The sequence below is a fragment of the Tilletiaria anomala genome, assembly GCF_000711695.1.
Source record: "Tilletiaria anomala UBC 951 chromosome Unknown K437scaffold_3, whole genome shotgun sequence".
In the NCBI taxonomy this organism is placed as follows: domain Eukaryota; kingdom Fungi; phylum Basidiomycota; class Exobasidiomycetes; order Georgefischeriales; family Tilletiariaceae; genus Tilletiaria; species Tilletiaria anomala.
The window spans coordinates 373,564-386,771 of record NW_013547019.1 but is presented as its reverse complement, the minus strand read 5'-3'; the positions used below and the strand labels follow the sequence as shown (position 1 = coordinate 386,771).

Sequence of the window (13,208 nt, the reverse complement as noted above, 5' to 3'; positions counted from 1 at the left end):
GGGGGCGTGCTGCTGTGAAAACGAGCCGAGATGGATGAGCATTCAGTTTAGCTGCCTGGCCACAGTTCGGTTACCCACGCGTTGTTGTCTCATCTCGTCCAGCGAGGGTCCGCTGATTGGAGTGACCTGCGTGAAATGGGTATGCGCATCTCTCAAGGGTATATATATACAGTTTAGCCTTGATCTCTGCACTTTGACGTGATCCTGCGAGGGACTTGTGTGCGTGGAACGGTGGTGACTTTGCTGTGACTACCAGCGCGTACCTCCCCCCCCCCGTCATTCTAGTTTTGCTCGTGAACTTGATCCATCTCCTGCGCTGCGGCACAATTTCATATCCTGAGGGTTCTATCTTGGCCTCACGACCACCGCTTAGCGTCTCGAACATTTCACCAGCTACTTTGCCAGATCATGACCGCTGCGGGTTCCCCAGCCGAAGCGGCGTCTGCTCAAGGAGCAAGAACAGAAGCAGAAGCACCGCCGACACCAATCAACTGCAAGCCGAAGGCGCTTGGTAGCAGCCTATTCAAGTCGACATGGCGCCAAGCCGACCGAACCAAGTGGAACTGGGCACAAAAGCTAATCACAGGTGTTGATATCTGGCCGCTGGCTGCTGAACCACCGCAACATGCCAAGGATGCACCGGTACCTGTGCTCTCGGGGTTCACATTTAACCGATGGCTCGTCCCACGGGCGGCCGTGCCTTTCTTGTTGCACTGGGCCTGGGTCCGTTTCGTCACATGCGGCGGGGTTGGAGCCGAAGACTGGCAGCAGTGCAGCTCGGGCCTGCATCCGATTCTCGCATTTTTGTTCTACAGTATCGCCTTCAAGCTCATCGGCATCCACTCCATCAAGTGGTGGCGCGCCCTCGGCGGGCGCTACGGCTACTTTGACGGCGACAAGCCACGCGACGAGGTCACAGACGACAAGGTCACAGATGTGATCCTCTCGCTGATCAGCACTTCCACCTTTCGCCCAATCGTCGCCGCATTCCTGATCTACGACCGCACACTCGCGCCGCCCAATTTTGGCGACTGGAAGGCGATGCTGTTCTGGGTCGGCGTGCAGCTGCCGCTCCAGGTTAGCGCATACTCAATCACCCTCGACTTTTGGTTCTACTGGTACCACCGTCTCATGCACGAGGTGCCCTGGCTCTGGAAGTTCCACAAGGCGCATCACCGCACGCGTCACCCCAACACGCTGCTCACTCTTTTTGCCGAGTGAGTAAAAGATACCACAAGCTGCACTCTGAGATGGGTAATTGACGCGAAGGAGTTTGCATTCCTTGGCTTCTATAGCGAAACACAGGAAGTATTCGACCTGGTTGTCATCCCCTTCTTCACCTACTACACCCTGTCCTTTATCCCTTTCTTCCACGTCAACTTTTACGACTGGTTCGCGATCCAGATGAACATCATGAAGATCGAGCTCACCGGCCACTCCGGCGTGCGCCTCTATTTCACACCGCCCAATGCTGCACCGCTCGGCCTCTTGCAGAAGCTGGGGTTGGAGCTTATCATTGAGGATCACGGTGAGCCTATTGCGGCGCTGTGGTTCAGTCCGTGGCTCGATCAAACTGACATGTTCGATGTGCGCATGTGTCCGCCTGTCTTTGCAGACCTCCACCACCGTTCTAGTAAGTATTTCGAGCCCTGCCCATCGTGCATCGACGCCTTCTGCCAGGAGCATGCTCTGACATGAGCATGATGCCCTTTTGCGTACACAGGCTGGAAAGACCGTGGAGGAAACTACGGAAAGCAGACGCGTATCTGGGATTCGCTCTTTGGCACCACGCTCAAACGAGAGGAGTGCACCACGGAGAACGTTAAGCACGACGTTTTGGCCGAGGCTCCATGGTAAGGAACAAGGGAAAAGAGGAAAGAGGAGAGCGGACTGCCGTCGCGACAAGTGCTACTGCATGCTTTTGGAACGACCTATCTCATCTATCATGTATCTTATCAAGTTGCCGAGTTAATTTCTAGTGTCACCGCACACTTGCTCATGCGAGTTTCACATCCTCCGCCCACGTCCCATTCGGACTTGACAATTTCCCACAAAGTTGTGCAGCAAGTTGCAGGCTGATAAAATAATACAACAAAAGAGAGCAAGAGGTGTGTGGTGCAGTTTGCGCTCGCTCACGCCTTGCCGATTTCCTCCGCGCTGGACAAAACGGTCTTTTCAACGACTGATACGGACACGTCCTCGCGGGGGTGATGCGCGCTCCTTTCCGACTCGTCGAGCGCTGCTCTTTCGCGCCGTTCCTTGTGGTCTAGGTGCCTGACGACGAAGGTGATAGCGACAACAAAAAAGCACAGAACGACCATCGCAATGAACCCTTTCTGCCAGCGCGGCGCGTCCGTGGCGGGGTAGAGCGTGATGCTCCACCAGGCGTTGACGACATTCGACCACATGTTCATCGAGCTGAGCACAACGGCGCGTTCCTGTTCGTCTAGGGCGGTGCAGTCGTTGGCCCAGGCAAAGTTCGATGCTTGCCCGCTGTAGCCGATGCCGGAGAGGTAGAACGCTGCGAATCGCGCGGACGCTGGCGTGTCCGGGATCAGCATGATGGTCGAGGTGATGAACAGCGCGAGACACATCAAGATGTTCACCGGCCATCGGCTGCGGTAGTGGTCCGACAAGTTGGCGCAGAGGATCGTGGAGATGATCGCGACAGAAACCAGGCCGAGTGGGTACAGCTATTATGCGGCCGTTTTGCGACGCCAAAAGGATGCATAGCATGTCGCGTCAGTGATCTTTATCAAAAGAGCAGAGCATAGTAGGCATACTCACGTTTCTTTGCCACCCTGCAAACCCTTTGTTGGTGAGCCATAACTGCATGAGTGAGTTGATATTGACGCTTTCAAGCATGCTGCTCCATGCAAAGAGCATCGAGAAGGCATACCAGTGCCACCGTTTGAGCGTGCGGGACAGGAGGTCCCAGCTCAGCTTGGTCATAGGCCGTTCTGGCAGGCGACTGACGGCGAGTTTTCGCTCCTCCTCGGTCAAGAAAAAGCTCGTTGTCGTGCGCGGCGTGTCGGGGAAGGTGAGGTAGCCGTACAGGGCGATGGGAACGCCGATGAATAGGTCTAGCAGGAAGAGCCAACGCCAGCCTGCGAGGTTCAGGTGGCCGTTGAGCGGACCGGTCAAGATGGCGGCTTGCATGACACCGGAGAATATACTGCCGAGCTGCGCCGAAGAGGCAAAGATGCCGGAGCGCTTGCCGAGCTCGGACTCCTTGTACCACGACCCAAGTATGTAGTGGCTGCCACTGAACGTCGAGCTTTCCGCCAGCGCTTGCAGGAAGCGAATCGCCATGACTTGTCTGGGCGTCTGCACAGCTGCCAGACAGCCGGACAGGCCCGCCCAGATCAGCGCCATCGACGGCAGCCACAGACGTGGAGGCACGACTTGTAGCATCAGGTTGTTCGGAAGTTGTCCGACAATGTAACCAATGGTGAAGACCGTGTTGACCTGGTTGAACTGGGTTCCGTGGAAGCCGACGTCTTCGCGCATGCCTGATACGTATGCATTCTGCGGTCATGAAGCAGCCGCGTACGGTGCAGAACAAGACGACGGACCATGGCACGCGAAGTCAGCGTGAGAGCGTCATCGGGGACGGTTATGTCCGACACACGTACCGCCAGGTTCGCGCGTGATAGATAGTTAGACCAGTACATTGCACAGGTGAAGGTCAGAACGAAGAAGTCGATCTTGAGAAGCAGCTTGCGCTCGGCGGAATCCGACGGTGGCACCCCCCACATAAAGTTGCGGGCGGAGCGAAAGAGTGACATCGTGCGACAAGAGTAAAGGGTCGGGGAAGCGTTGATGCTCGTGGCACCGACACTGAGATCACTGGTGGGCGATGGATGGGGTCTGGGATCGCGATGGCGAATATTAATACGATATTTGATGAGCTCGTGCCGTTGCGGTTGGATAGTCCTTGATGAGAGTCCTACCGATCAGCAATGTAATAGGTATCTAATCAGGCACGGAGGAAAGAGCGAGATGACTTGAGACGACTAGGAAGATGGAGTGGAACGATGAAAAGCAGGGACCTTTGCGCCACTGATAGTGCCCGAGGCAGCTCGCTCGCTCTAGCTCATGACACACACACACTCCGTCGCTCGCCGCTCTCGCACCTTGGCCTTGTTATGTAGAGGCCTCGCCGGTTTGGAGCGCTGGGGGGTTCCTTCAAATTGTGCAGTCTGGTGCCAACGGGGGGGAGTCTAGCTTTTGTTCCAAGCAAGTCCAGCGGGCATGTATGTTATCTGCTATCTATTGAACAGAAGCATGCTGAGAAAGGGTATGATCATTGCTTAAATGTAGAAAGGTCATATCTCTCTATCTTGGGTGGATGGATTCGGGGCCGAACGCCGAGACACCGTTCGATGGCCCACCCGTTGTTCGCTCCGCGTCGGGTGTGTCAGTTCATGTTAGTTGCTATCTGTCTCTGTCGGGATGGTGTTTGGGTATCGAGCAAGGTGCTGTTTCAATATCCGCACAGGTAAATAATTACGAGAGCCAGTCTTCGCGGAGACTTCGTTGGTCCTGCGCCCACCGTCACGCTCCGATCCCTTCCGTCACACGACCTAGAGGCAGAGCCTCGCTCCCACTATGACGACGAGCGACGCTGCGCCTCCCTTCCAGCCTGTCGCCCAACAAAAGCAACGCGACCGTGACGCAAAGATCCCAGCCGAGTGGCGCCTGCCTCCCTCGCTGCTGGACAGCCTGCACATCCCACCGTCTGCAAAGATCGGGACGGCCTCGCCGCTGCCCTGTCCGGTCGATGTGCGCAAAGTCAACGTGCGCGACGTGCCACGGACATGTGGGATACTGACAGAGAAAGAGGTCGACATCGTTGGCCTCAACCCAGTTCAGCTCGTACACCGGCTGCATGTCGCGCGCGACCTCAGTGCCTTCGAAGTGGCGCAGGCATTCTGCAAATCGGCAGCGGTTGCACACCAGCTGGTTAGTCCCAGCCAACGTGTAGTGGTTGACGTGTGCCGTCTCATCTGATCTGTCTTTCTTTCTGCCTCTTCGTCGTCCTCACAGACGAACTGCCTGACAGAGATTCTTTTCGACGAGGCACTCGCTCGAGCACAGCAGGTCGATGACTATCTAGTACAGCACGGCAAGCCGATCGGTTCACTTGCAGGTGTCCCAATCAGTATCAAGGACAACTTTCGCATCAAAGGACACGATGCAACCCTCGGCTTTGCATGCTGGTGCGCTTGACATTAAAGAAATGCATGATACTTTTAAGAGAACTGACCACGCAATATTGAGCTCGCCAGGGCAAACGAGCCGGATACGTACGACTCGACGCTGATCACCATCTTGCGAGATGCCGGCGCTATCCTCTACTGCAAGACGTGCGTGCATTGTAATTGTCTGGCGAAAGCGGCGATCTGCTGACCATTCTCTCGTTGCTTCATGCTGGCCAGAAATGTCCCGACTGCCATGATGATTGCCGAGACGCTCAACAACCTCTGGGGGCGAACGCTGAACCCGTACAACCTTGCTACTTCCTGCGGCGGCTCGTCCGGCGGCGAAGGCGCGCTCATCGCTCTGCGCGGCAGCCCTCTAGGTGTTGGCACGGACATTGGCGGTTCGATCCGCATCCCAGCGGCACTCTGTGGGCTGTACAGCCTCAAGCCATCCTTTGGCCGCTTCCCCACGCACAACGCGCGAAGCGGCATGGCTGGGCAAGAAGCGGTGAATTCGATCAACGGACCGATGACGACATCGCTCGACGCCATCGAGCTGTTCGCGTCCGCCGTCGTCGGCTCGCAGCCATGGCTTGTGGACCCGAAATGTGTACCGATCCCCTGGAAGCCCGTTGGAGACATTGAGCGGAAGCTGCCGCAGAAGGGCCTCGTCTTTGGCCTGCTGAGGCATAACGGCGTCGTCAGGCCAACACCGCCCGTGGCGCGTGCGCTGGAAATGACCGCCAAAGCTTTGGAGCAGGCCGGGCACGAGGTCGTTGTGTGGCACGTCGAATCCAACGAGTTCGCTGACGCCGCGCGCATCTTGGAAGCCTTCTTTGCGGCGGAAGGCAGGCATGGTATCCGCAACTTGCTCCTGCAGGGCGGGGAAGGTGACCACTGGGTCAAAGGTCTCAATCCGGTCGTCAAGCCTCTCACTCTGAAAGAGATATGGGACTTGCAAGCGGTGCGTCACTTGTCACTGGCTGGTCAGCATAACATGAAGGGGCTACGCTGATCCTGTGCGCTTCGTGCTTATGGTTGCAACAGGAACGTTCAACATGGTCCGCCAGCATCCTCGCGCACTGGTCGCGCATCAAAGGCTCGTCGGGGCGCCTAATGGACGCGCTCATATCTCCCGCCACTCCTTATGCAGGCGTTCCGCACGACACGTTCACGCACGTTGCATACACAGGCGCATGGAACCTTACTGACCAGCCTGGCGTCACGATTCCGATCACTGTCGCAGATGCCTACGTCGACGATGGCCAGAACGAAGCTTTCCTCAGCGAGGTCGACCAGAAGGCATGGAGCAGCTGTGAGTCCTCTTGTGCGGAACGCGTGCGTGGGCGCTGCGCCTGCGCCTGCCTTAGCCTTGCTGACCGCACGATCGGGTGCCCTCGGTCGCATCAAAGACGATGCGAAACTCGTGGACGGATCACCCGTCGCTATCCAATTGATCGGCCGACGGCTGCAGGAGGAAACGCTTCTCGCCCTGGCAAAAGTGGTAGATGCCGCCGCCTGCTTGCGAAGCATATAGACATGCTGTACTGGGAGGCGTTGCATGTAAAGCCGAGATGGCTCGTAAGCGAATTGATGAAATGGAGAGAAATGCTACATTTGCATCGCGGCATCCGACTTTTTCGGGCCAGGTAGCAGCGCTTCGATCTTGTCACACTGTTCTTCGATCACCTGATTTCGGCCATGAAGCCAGCGCAAGAGATCGACCGCTTGGAACAGCACGGCGCTCTTGCTTCCAGCGCCTCCGCCTGCTGAGCCTCCTCTGCCGCGCCCTTTGCCTTTGCCGCGCGTAGCAGGCCCTCCGCTCCTGCGGTTGCGCGCCTTGCCCTTCTTGCGCTTCGGCAGGCCACTGCCTTCCTCGTCCTCCTCATCGTCGGAGCGGTCGTCGAGCCCCTCATCTTCGATGCCAGTACCTGCGCCGGAAGCGAGGCCGAGCCCACGCGCGCCGTAGACGCGTCCGAGTTCGAGCAGTTCGACGAGCTCCTTGAAGCCCTCGCGGATGTTCGTCCGCCGGCGCTGCTCGGAGAAGATGTGGTGCTGCCTCTTTTCCGGCTCGGCAGCACTGCCGTCTGGTGCAGGCGAAGAGATTTTTTGCTGCGGGTGGTGCTGAAGCATTTGATGGTTTGGGTGCGGATTCTGAGCCTGCTGTCGCTCGAGTAGCTGCTGTTGCTGTTGCTGCTGCTGCTGCTGCCCATCTTCCGACATCATCTGATCGAACGTCCTCGTCCGCGCCTGCGGCGTCGCCTGCTGCAGATCAAAGCTAGCAGGAGGCATAGTGAGTGACCCCGGAGGCAACCAAGGGAATGCGCTGCTGAAGTTGCCGCTCTCTGCCGCCTGCATGATGGCCGCGTGCGGGTGCTGTGGCGGGTACGTCCCCGCTTGTGACTGCGCCATGAGCGGATGCATGAGGCCGCTCGCCGCGGTGGAGGCGGCAGCTGGATCCTCCAGGATGATGCTGCTCAACATGCTGCGGGCATCACCGTTGGTGCTGCATTCACGGACAGCCGCGCGAGAAGCCTCTGTCGTCCGCCGCTTGCGTTGATTCTGGGTCAAGTCTTTCCTTTCCCTCTCTCCATCCTGTTCCCGATCTACCGCTGCTGGTGCGCCCGCTGGGCTCGCGGCGTCATCGCGTGGGGACCTCCGCTCCCCGACAGCGGTCGCTTCGCTCGTTCCGCTGCCCCGGGGGCTCGTCGCGTCACTCGCCTCAGTGGGGCTCTGCACCGCGCTGGGACCGCGTGCGCCTTTCCTCCCACTGCTGTTGCGCCCGGCGGCGAGCCGTGTGCGCGTGGCCGTGCCGCCACCGCCAGGCGTGCTGCCAGCTTTCGTGGGAGAACCACAGCCCTCGAGGCCCAGTGCGAAGGAGCCGCGTTCGGCATCTGCAAAGGACGGCATGCCTTCCGGAAGCAGTGGTTGGAAGTCCCAGTCAAAGCCTTCGAGGAAGCTCGTGAGGAAGTTGCTCTCCCGCGCGTTGAACAGATTGTTCGCATCATTCGCCTCGCCAGTTCCAGTGCCAGTCCCTAAGCCGGGTCCGGGCTGCGACCCAGAGCCTGAGCCCGAACCTGAGCCTGCACCCCTCCCACCCTGCTCTATGCTGACATCTTGCATCATGTCCTGTCCGATGTCGAACGAGAACAGTGACGGACCCGGCGGAGGGGTAAAGTCGGGCGGCGGTGGTGGTCGGAGGTGGAAAGCTGCTAGATTGCCATATTCCCGCTCGCCCTCTGTGTGCTGCTGCGGCGCCTTGCCTTTCCTGTCGCTGTTTGCGCTTGTGCCCCCATGTCTAGAGGCTGGCACGCGTACGTAGGAAGGCGCCTGGCTCACCGGCGCGGAAGGAGGCGCTGATGGGGCAGCCGAGGAGTAGCCGCTCATTGGATCCTGTGCGCTGCCACCTCTTCCGCTGCTGCTGCCGCTGCTCTCCATTCCCATACTGCTACTGTTGTCACTTAAAGCAGCGAGATTGGTACTCATGCCAAACAGGTCGTTGAAGTTCGGCGAGCGGACCAGCTCGATGTCCGAGAAGCTTACTTCCTCCGGCAGGTCAAGCGAGAATTGAAAGTCTTCGTGTCGAGAGAGAGAACGAGGATTGGAGAATGGATGAGTCGAACGCCAGCCAATATGCGGTTTCCCTCGTAGTACGCTGGCCAGCTTGCAACAGCTTGCTGCGACTCTCACCTTCATAAGGCACCGGCATGGGCGGCAAATCGAAAGCGCTGGATCTGGTCGTAGATCCGCTCATCGACTGGCCCGCATCACCATGAGCACCGTATGTGTTGCCACTAGTGGTATCACTCCGGCCTTTACCGCTGCTGCCACCTGTGAGCATGCCGCTTGCGGAGGTGCTGGCACGATCATTATCGTCCAGCATCTTGCCTTTGCGTGTCTTGTGCCCTTGTTGAGTTGCGACTGAAGGCATTGACACTTGCGGGGCAGCCGGTTGCGGAAGCTCTGGTCAATAACCCCGAAGTGTGTATAGTAGGTAGCCTTGCGGATTTGCCTTGCCTGCTTCACTTTTGTGGTCGTGTGATGGGCCGCTTTCGTTGGGAATAATACCCCGGCTGTCGGTTATGCAATCGAACGCTGAACAGCGCCCGTAACTGGCTATGCAATGAGTCCGTGAGCCCGATGTCCAAATTGTTTGCCAAGCCATACGTTCGCTGGGCACAGGGCACTGGGCGTCTGGGGCTAGAATGGCCGAACCTGCGTGCAGTAGCAGCAGTGGGAGATGAGGAGGCGAGGATGGTTCACCACCGCTGACGCGGTCTTCCTCTCCGGCCTCTCTGCCGATTACACGAGAGATGGAGTGTGTGTGTCGAGCAGAGACGAGACGCATATACAGGACGACACGCTGCGTTACTGTCAGGTTAGGATGATGGAGAGGCACCCTACTTACCCAACAAGCTACTAGGTAGGATACATGCTCAGCTATCCATATGGCCCAGCTGCTTGGGGTGGGGGGGCGGGTACGCGCGCTCGATCATGCTGTGCTACCCCAGTGCCCGCTCTGGGGATGAGGCGGGTTCTTTTTGACTGGCCCCAGGCTTGACATGTTTAGGGTTGTGAGAGGCTCAATGGAGACCTCTGTCCATGGCCGACACACCAAAGCCCGGCCCGAGCGCCCGCCGCACGAGGCTTTGATGATCAGAGTTCTAAAGCATCATCGAATTCTCCACTGACATCAGGAGGTGGCATCCAGCAACCCGCCGGGTCCTCGTTGGTCCCGTTATCGCTGCCCCGCTTGCCCAAGTGTAGCCGGCAACATGCGCAATGCTCTCCTCCTCGCCTCCGCATCATCAATGCGGTCCGGCGACGGGCACAGGATGCGCCTCAACCTGCCTGGTACAGGCTGCCGCAGGGGACGGGCTCGTCGGCTGACCAGTGCCTAACCATCTCAACTACAAACCGTCTCAACTACATACCTAACCGACTGTGCTTAACAGAAACGAACAGTGACGAGCGCCCTGGATAATAGATTCGTCCAATATGCCGGCGCTGTAAGCCAGGATAATGGGCCTGCCCCAGGATGCTGTGATACACATACATAGACCAGTGAGCTTAATAGACATACAAGCCAAGCCGCCCAAAAGCGAGGGAGAGAAGCAGGGAAATGACTGTTGCACAAGCGCGAATCGGATGGCGAGGGCAGGGTGTGACACATGCCCATCATATCGATCATCGTATCATGGTTTGCCTCCCCTTTTCTTCTTCTCCTTCTTCCTCTGCTTCTTCCCGCCTGTCCCCTCGGTGGCGGCCACACCATTCGCTGGTGTGCCGGGTTGTGATTGTGATTGCGAGAGGGCGGGTTGGGATGCCGATGTCGATGCCGGATTTGATGTGGTGATCATAGCAGATCGTGGTGGAGTCGTCGTTGCGCTGCTGTCGGCAGGATCAAGATAGCCTGTCGCGTGTAGGTGAGCGCAAGCGTCAGTATGAGCACAACCCATCAAGATGCCTCGCACGGCAGCGAGAAGGAGCGGCAGGTCTTGTCCGCTTGACTTTTCATATTCACCAGTGAAGGGATCTAATTGTACGCGTTTCCCTGACGGCCCTTTTACTGTGACCGCCAGCTCTGCCGCCGACTCGGCAGCGCTTCGCTTCCCTTTACCGATTTCCTTGCTGTTGCGCTTCTTGCCCGCACTTCCACCTGCCTGATTGCCATCGCTGCTGTCGCTCTCCCCCTGCCCTTCGCCATCCTCATCATTGTCGTCCTTCTCAAAGTCGAAACGCTTGTGCTGGCCTTGTGGCGACTGCGCAGCTGCAGACGCAGCAAATGACGACGAGGACGAGGAGTGCCCGCTGCCGCCAATGGCGTGCCTGATGAAACGCGCGGCTGCTGACTGGTCGAGGTTGGAGCGTGCTGCGGTGTGGTAAGCAATCCAGCGGTCAGCGTGTTCGGTAAATGTCAGCGTTCAAAGCACAAGCAGCATGTGCGCGCACGGCGACGTCTTGGGCATACACGGACCTTCTCGGCTTTCACTATCTTGCGCATGCTTGATTTTGTGAAAGTAGCCCTTCACACGTTCCTGTGTAGAGCAGAGCGAGTCCTACAGTGTCAGCACTTGCAGCAGGTACGGCTTGTAACAGCCACACATTGCGGTACGGGGCAGCAGCGTACCAGTTCCGGCATCACGGGGTGCGTAGCAGGATCGACACCTTTTGTCTTGAGATAGACTGGACAAGCAAAAAGGGAGTCAGCCGTAGAGGTCAAATGGTTGACGGTTGGGCAACTCACTCCATACGAGATCTAGCAAGACATACGCTATTGATGCGTGCAGCCTAGCAGCATCTAGTTTTCCAGCTAATTCTATGCCTTTCTCCTGGTCCTTTATCGTGGCCGGCCCATCCTTCCCGATCGCGCTGCTCTCGTCCTTGTCCGCCCCCTTTCCCGTTGGCTGGGCAGGCTCTGCATTTCTGCTGCTGCTTCCCGACTCGAGCCTCGCGCTGAGCTGAGCAAGCGGCTGGGTGAGCAGTGGGTCGAGTGTCTCAATCAGCCCATCGAGCGAGGTTGAGAGCTGCTTGAGGAGCGGCGCTGGGGACTGGAGTGCCATGTTGGATGGGGTTGCTGCTGCCTGGACGCACGAGCGCAAGTCTTTTTCAAGGTGAGATGGGAGCCCGCCGCACTCGCTGCCTTATGCGCTTCTTTTCCTTGCACGCTTCTCTCGGCAAAATGTCGGCCTGCAGCTGTCTCAAGAGATACTATACAACCTTCTCTGCTGCAGGTGTTGCAGTCATCACCTCTCCTCTCGATGAAGAATGAGAGGGGACGATGCCCTTACAATTGCTCGCTGCACCAAGCGTCAATAAAAAGTGCAGACGGCGGTCTGCCACTTGACTTTCGTGCATGTTGTGCCTGTGGGCTGGCGGCAACTCCTCCAGTCCATTTCTCTTTCGGTGCAACCACGCATCCTCACCAATACCATCCAAACACGTTAGGGTTGTGTCTGCCATTCCCCCAGCCTCATTGCTCCCTTCATTTCCGACGCTGGTGATCCGCCCGCCAAGGCAAAGGCTGCTTCCATGCCTATTGTGATGAGTGCCAAGCCCTGTCAACATGATGTCAAGGCTCTCGATGCGAAGATCCGAGAACGAGCTGTGGCACTGCTGTTGTGGGTTGCAGGTATCAATGATCCATGATCAAACCCTCTCAAAAATACGAGCTGTGATGAGCAAACACTGTCAGAAAAGTCATGTATTGTTCACACCTTCGTATGTATTGCGTTCGCATGCGTGTTGACGGGTATGACGGATGCCAAGCACTTGCGACACTGTCACAGCGCATGTACTGCTACTTATGCAGCCAGGCAGCAGCCAACCTGTGCGCAATGTGTGTCCGTGACGACTCTCGACGAGGAAGCGCCTCTTCGGCCATTGTTGCCGTTTCCCTTCACCCGCGTTGCTGCTGCTGGCAGATGGGGTGTGCAAAAAGACGTCGTGAACTGCCAAGTCCAAAAGCGCTGGATCTATCGCGCAAGCTAACCAACAAACGCGGAACAGACTAACAGCATCAAGTCGAGTCGCTAAACCGCCAGGAATTGGATGGACAGCGGTGGACAGTATGTATATGTGTGTGTGGGTGATGCGAGGACAATAGTCAATCAATACAAGGTAGTCGGGCGCAAGACCCGTCAGGAGCTGTGATTAGGAAGCGCTTGGGGTTGCGTACACTACTACATGTATTACAACAGCATCAAGGAGAGAGTGCCAAGACTTTTCGCCTTTTCCCCTGTTGGTGCGTGCGCTGGCATAGGCAGACATGCTTGTGCATTCACAGTCCATCGCCCATACATGAGCACGGCCCTTGCGTGGAGCCTGTGCGAGCAAGCCGACTCGTCCCAATGTTTATGTGCATACTTGTCGCTGGCACGATAGACACAAGCTCAAGGCTGCATGCAGTATGTATGCACCTTGGTCTCTTTGTGAGTTTCGTTGCAATTCGCACTTCGTAGCCGTCTGCGAACATCATTGCCGATTCTGGATTCCTTGCGAGCG

General features: G+C 57.5%; 5 protein-coding genes across 5 annotated transcripts; 2 read left to right on the top strand and 3 right to left on the bottom strand.

Moving 5' to 3' along the window:
* The first annotated feature begins 150 nt into the window (after positions 1–150).
* K437DRAFT_253360 (uncharacterized protein) lies at positions 151–2,002 on the top strand. The gene is made up of 4 exons (XM_013390710.1): positions 151–1,217; positions 1,296–1,528; positions 1,616–1,633; positions 1,724–2,002. Exons 1-4 carry the CDS (start codon positions 409–411, stop codon positions 1,855–1,857), a joined length of 1,194 nt encoding a protein of 397 aa, XP_013246164.1. The 5' UTR covers positions 151–408; the 3' UTR covers positions 1,858–2,002.
* Positions 2,003–2,065: 63 nt separating this feature from the next.
* On the bottom strand, positions 2,066–4,273 carry K437DRAFT_253359 (MFS general substrate transporter). Its single transcript, XM_013390709.1, has 3 exons — positions 3,636–4,273; positions 2,788–3,528; positions 2,066–2,693 (listed from the first exon to the last, which is right to left on the bottom strand). Exons 1-3 carry the CDS (start codon positions 3,786–3,788, stop codon positions 2,133–2,135), a joined length of 1,455 nt encoding a protein of 484 aa, XP_013246163.1. The 5' UTR covers positions 3,789–4,273; the 3' UTR covers positions 2,066–2,132.
* A 338-nt stretch (positions 4,274–4,611) lies between these two features.
* On the top strand, positions 4,612–6,741 carry K437DRAFT_219264 (putative AMD2-amidase; the record flags this gene model as incomplete). The annotated part of the gene is made up of 6 exons (XM_013390708.1): positions 4,612–4,965; positions 5,050–5,222; positions 5,292–5,369; positions 5,442–6,168; positions 6,252–6,519; positions 6,617–6,741. The coding sequence occupies 6 exons, from the start codon at positions 4,612–4,614 to the stop codon at positions 6,739–6,741; spliced, it is 1,725 nt and encodes a 574-aa protein (XP_013246162.1).
* Positions 6,635–9,599, bottom strand: K437DRAFT_253358 (uncharacterized protein). Its single transcript, XM_013390707.1, has 2 exons — positions 8,895–9,599; positions 6,635–8,779 (listed from the first exon to the last, which is right to left on the bottom strand). The coding sequence occupies exons 1-2, from the start codon at positions 9,133–9,135 to the stop codon at positions 6,816–6,818; spliced, it is 2,205 nt and encodes a 734-aa protein (XP_013246161.1). The 5' UTR covers positions 9,136–9,599; the 3' UTR covers positions 6,635–6,815.
* Positions 9,600–10,225: 626 nt separating this feature from the next.
* K437DRAFT_98670 (uncharacterized protein) lies at positions 10,226–11,866 on the bottom strand. The gene is made up of 5 exons (XM_013390706.1): positions 11,452–11,866; positions 11,335–11,390; positions 11,182–11,242; positions 10,729–11,076; positions 10,226–10,617 (listed from the first exon to the last, which is right to left on the bottom strand). The coding sequence occupies exons 1-5, from the start codon at positions 11,765–11,767 to the stop codon at positions 10,400–10,402; spliced, it is 999 nt and encodes a 332-aa protein (XP_013246160.1). The 5' UTR covers positions 11,768–11,866; the 3' UTR covers positions 10,226–10,399.
* Between the last annotated feature and the right edge of the window lie 1,342 nt (positions 11,867–13,208).

What these genes read in the sequence shown, in the direction of transcription:
- K437DRAFT_253360 (XM_013390710.1), top strand. Translation starts at nt 409, where the DNA reads ATGACCGCTGCGGGTTCCCCAGCCGAAGCGGCGTCTGCTCAAGGAGCA. An exon ending in CTGCTCACTCTTTTTGCCGA is followed by an intron (nt 1,218 to 1,295) that starts GTGAGTAAAAGA and finishes TGGCTTCTATAG; the next exon opens with CGAAACACAGGAAGTATTCG.
- K437DRAFT_253359 (XM_013390709.1), bottom strand. Translation starts at nt 3,788, where the DNA reads ATGTCACTCTTTCGCTCCGCCCGCAACTTTATGTGGGGGGTGCCACCG. An exon ending in TATCACGCGCGAACCTGGCG is followed by an intron (nt 3,529 to 3,635) that starts GTACGTGTGTCG and finishes TCATGACCGCAG; the next exon opens with AATGCATACGTATCAGGCAT. An exon ending in TTGCAGGGTGGCAAAGAAAC is followed by an intron (nt 2,694 to 2,787) that starts GTGAGTATGCCT and finishes GCCGCATAATAG; the next exon opens with CTGTACCCACTCGGCCTGGT.
- K437DRAFT_253358 (XM_013390707.1), bottom strand. Translation starts at nt 9,135, where the DNA reads ATGCCTTCAGTCGCAACTCAACAAGGGCACAAGACACGCAAAGGCAAG. An exon ending in CATGCCGGTGCCTTATGAAG is followed by an intron (nt 8,780 to 8,894) that starts GTGAGAGTCGCA and finishes CTCGACACGAAG; the next exon opens with ACTTTCAATTCTCGCTTGAC.
- K437DRAFT_98670 (XM_013390706.1), bottom strand. Translation starts at nt 11,767, where the DNA reads ATGGCACTCCAGTCCCCAGCGCCGCTCCTCAAGCAGCTCTCAACCTCG. An exon ending in ACCCCGTGATGCCGGAACTG is followed by an intron (nt 11,243 to 11,334) that starts GTACGCTGCTGC and finishes TGCTCTACACAG; the next exon opens with GAACGTGTGAAGGGCTACTT. An exon ending in AGATAGTGAAAGCCGAGAAG is followed by an intron (nt 11,077 to 11,181) that starts GTCCGTGTATGC and finishes ACCACACCGCAG; the next exon opens with CACGCTCCAACCTCGACCAG.